At 55.1% G+C, this 2,995-nt stretch overlaps 1 protein-coding gene across 2 annotated transcripts; it reads left to right on the top strand.

Annotated features, from left to right (window-relative positions):
* Positions 1-8: 8 nt before the first annotated feature.
* Positions 9-2,778, top strand: NTMT1 (N-terminal Xaa-Pro-Lys N-methyltransferase 1). 2 transcript variants are annotated; one of them, XM_008642227.2, is made up of 4 exons: positions 9-540; positions 1,306-1,508; positions 1,728-1,980; positions 2,380-2,778. In XM_008642227.2, the coding sequence occupies exons 2-4, from the start codon at positions 1,347-1,349 to the stop codon at positions 2,634-2,636; spliced, it is 672 nt and encodes a 223-aa protein (XP_008640449.1). In that variant the 5' UTR covers positions 9-540; positions 1,306-1,346; the 3' UTR covers positions 2,637-2,778. The 2 variants fall into 2 exon arrangements, with proteins under 2 accessions (XP_008640449.1, XP_017601129.1); XM_017745640.1 differs by lacking the exon at positions 1,306-1,508 and having other exon boundaries at positions 11-540.
* Positions 2,779-2,995: the final 217 nt, after the last annotated feature.

Here is a 2,995-nt window from a genome sequence, read left to right as displayed (position 1 = left end):
CACCTGCCCGCACCTCCACGGGCACCGGCCGCGTGTCAGGGGCTCCCGGGGCAGCAGGAAGGGTTCGGCTCCAGGTTTAGGTTCGGGTTAAGGGAGGTGGGTAGAGCCATCTTCTGGGTGCTGGGTGCTCTCCACCTGTGCTGGTAGCCTGTGACCCTGAAAAATGAGTCACCAGGGTCTCACCAATCCAAACCCAGGGCCAAGGAATGCGGACACTGCCGGGAGGGTGAGCCTGGGTCCCAGCTTGTGAGATCAGACAGGAGCACTGCTGAAAGTGGAGCCAGAACCCTCCGTGCACTGGCTACACTCATGGCTCAGCTTTTGAGCTAAGGGGCATCAGCAGCAGCTGTCCCCCAGTCTCCCCAGGAGCATGTCTGTGGGGCTGGGGTGGCTCTTACCTGTGGTTTCCTCAGGCCACGGTCATGCTTACAGGGCTGGAGGGGTGATTTGGCACTTAAATTGCATCTTCTCTGCTCCTAGATCACAGCGCAGACCGGCTCCTGGCACCACTGAGCCAAACTGGATTTCCACCGGTGACCTGTAAGTTGAGATGCCACGTCCCCCTTTCCTATCCCCAGGCTGTTCAAGGCCACGTGGGGCCACCAAACCTGTCTAAGCTGCTATAGAAAAGGTTTTGTGTCTAATGGGATATTTGCCAGCAAATTCAAGCCACGAACACTATATATTTCTTTATTTGTAAAGGTGTTTGAAGTCCTTGAATTTACCCTTTGGCCACCTTAAATCTAGTTTCTAATCCCCAGTGCAGTTAATCAAATCCACAGTGGTTTGAATTATGAGATGCCTGGGGGGGATTTATAGCTTGTATTGCTGATTATACCTTGACTTTATTATATTGCAAATATCTAACTTATGGTCACGGCTGAGATTTACAATCCTCAGGTAGGTGCTCAGGATAATTTTTAGCAACTCCAGATGTAATTGGAGGTGACTGATGGGGTTGTCGCCACACATAAACATGTAATCTGTAAAATGTTAAGACAGGGAAAGGAGAGGCAGAAGAGGTGAAAAGGGTGGGTCAGCCTTAAAAAAGAATCATATAATTGGGTGTATTGCTGAGCAGGGCTCTGCCATGCCTGTTCTGGCTGAGGCATCTGCCCAGGGAGGGATTTTGGGTTTGTTGGTCTCCAGAAAATACCAGGATTTAGATCTTTGTTCCTTCTTGCTCTCAGCTGAATGTTTTTGGAGTTTGCAGTAGCCCTGGGGAGGGGGAAGGGGTGATAAACAGGTGTGGGGTACTGGCAGAGCTGACTCATTCCTCCCTGGTTTGGGGTTCTCCCATCCCAGGGGAGCAGCGAGTCCCGTGTGGGCGCGTGCCCTTGGCCAGCATGACCAGCGAGGTGGTGGAGAACGAGTTTGAGTTTTACTCCAAGGCGGAGAAGTACTGGAAGGATGTGCCCGCCACGGTGGATGGCATGTTGGGGGGCTATGGCCACATCTCCAGCATCGACATCAACAGCTCCAGGAAGTTCCTGCAGAGGTTTCTGCGGGTAGGTGGCACAGTTTGTTGTGCTCCTAAAACCCCACCCTTCTAGTGTGGAGCTGGGCTCTTCCCTCTGACTTGCTCCATGGGATCCTCTGTTACATGCTAGGAGACCTTTGCCCTGCAATGGATTCCCTATATCCCAGTCCTGCCTTGTGTGGTTGTCCTGTTTGTCCTGTGTGGGTACCTCACAGTGGGATTCAGCCCCTCACGGTCGTTGTTGCAGGATGGCCCCAACCGGACGGGGACAACCCGTGCTCTGGACTGCGGGGCTGGCATTGGCCGGATCACCAAGCGGCTGCTGCTGCCCCTCTTCAAGACAGTGGACATGGTGGATGTGACAGAGGACTTCCTCACCAAGGCCAAGAGCTACCTGGGCGAGGAGGGCAGGCGGGTGCGCAACTACTTCTGCTGTGGCCTCCAGGACTTCAGCCCCGAGCCAAACTCCTATGATGTCATCTGGATCCAGTGGGTCATCGGTGAGGGTCACTCCACTTGCGGGGTCTTTCCAGCCTGTCCCCTTCCCTTGAGGGGCAGGTGCCTTACGCACTGGGGAGAGCAGCTTGAGGTCTTCATGAAGGATGAGCATCACAGCATGGGTGGGGGCCTGGGGTGGGCAGCTGCCCCCCATCCCATGGAGGGGCACTGTACTTTTTCCCCCAAGGATCTTTTCCGCCAAGCCCTCAGAGGCCAGAGCGGAGGTGTGGGTTGGATGGAGCTGAGTAGTGAGACGCAAGTTGGATGCCCTCAAGCTAAAGCTTTCCCTGCAAATGGCTCAAGTATTTGGCTACTTGCATCAGGAGGGATCCTAAATGCAGCTTCTGGGTTTCCTTGTCTTGGTCACTCTGTGCCCTCTAACCACTGCTCTGCCCCTCCAGGACATCTCACTGACAACCACCTCTCCGACTTCCTGAAGCGCTGCCGTGCCGGCCTGCGGCCCAACGGCATCGTGGTCATCAAGGACAACATGGCTCAGGAGGGTGTGATCATGGACGATGTGGACAGCAGCGTCTGCCGGGACCTGGACGTGGTCCGTAAGATCATCCGCAGAGCTGGGCTGCACCTCCTGGCCGAGGAGCGCCAGGAGAACTTCCCTGATGAGATCTACCACGTCTACACCTTTGCCATGAGATGAGGGCAGCGGGAGAAGGTCTCTCCCGTGTCGTGACTCCCCTTCCAGGGGCTGGTGACAAGGACGGGACTTTGTCTTCCAAGTTGCTGCTGTTTGTGAAAAGAGGTGTTTGCCAAATACATTTTCCTGCTGTTGCACTTCTGCACGTGGGCTTTTTCGGATGCATGTTGGCTCTGTTCCACCCTCGGGGGCTCTGGACAGGAGCAAGAGGGTCTCCCATGCACAAGGTATCTATGGGCAGCAGCAGGTTGCTGACTGCAGTGCACAGGGCTCCTGTGAGTGTGGGGCTCATGAACAGGAGCTTGGGGCACTTTTGGGATGATCTGGGCTCCATTCTTTGCTTGGGTGTTAGACCCCTTCCT

Source organism: Corvus brachyrhynchos, unplaced genomic scaffold (assembly GCF_000691975.1).
Source record: "Corvus brachyrhynchos isolate BGI_N302 unplaced genomic scaffold, ASM69197v1 scaffold59, whole genome shotgun sequence".
In the NCBI taxonomy this organism is placed as follows: Eukaryota; Metazoa; Chordata; class Aves; order Passeriformes; family Corvidae; genus Corvus; species Corvus brachyrhynchos.
Note: the sequence above shows the minus strand (reverse complement) of the source record. Positions and strands in the feature narration are given on the sequence as shown.

Bases quoted from the DNA above. Each gene is read 5' to 3' on its own strand.
- NTMT1 (XM_008642227.2), top strand. From the start codon at position 1,347: ATGACCAGCGAGGTGGTGGAGAACGAGTTTGAGTTTTACTCCAAGGCG. The intron at 1,509-1,727 runs GTAGGTGGCACA...TCGTTGTTGCAG, and splicing joins TCCTGCAGAGGTTTCTGCGG to GATGGCCCCAACCGGACGGG. The intron at 1,981-2,379 runs GTGAGGGTCACT...CTGCCCCTCCAG, and splicing joins CTGGATCCAGTGGGTCATCG to GACATCTCACTGACAACCAC.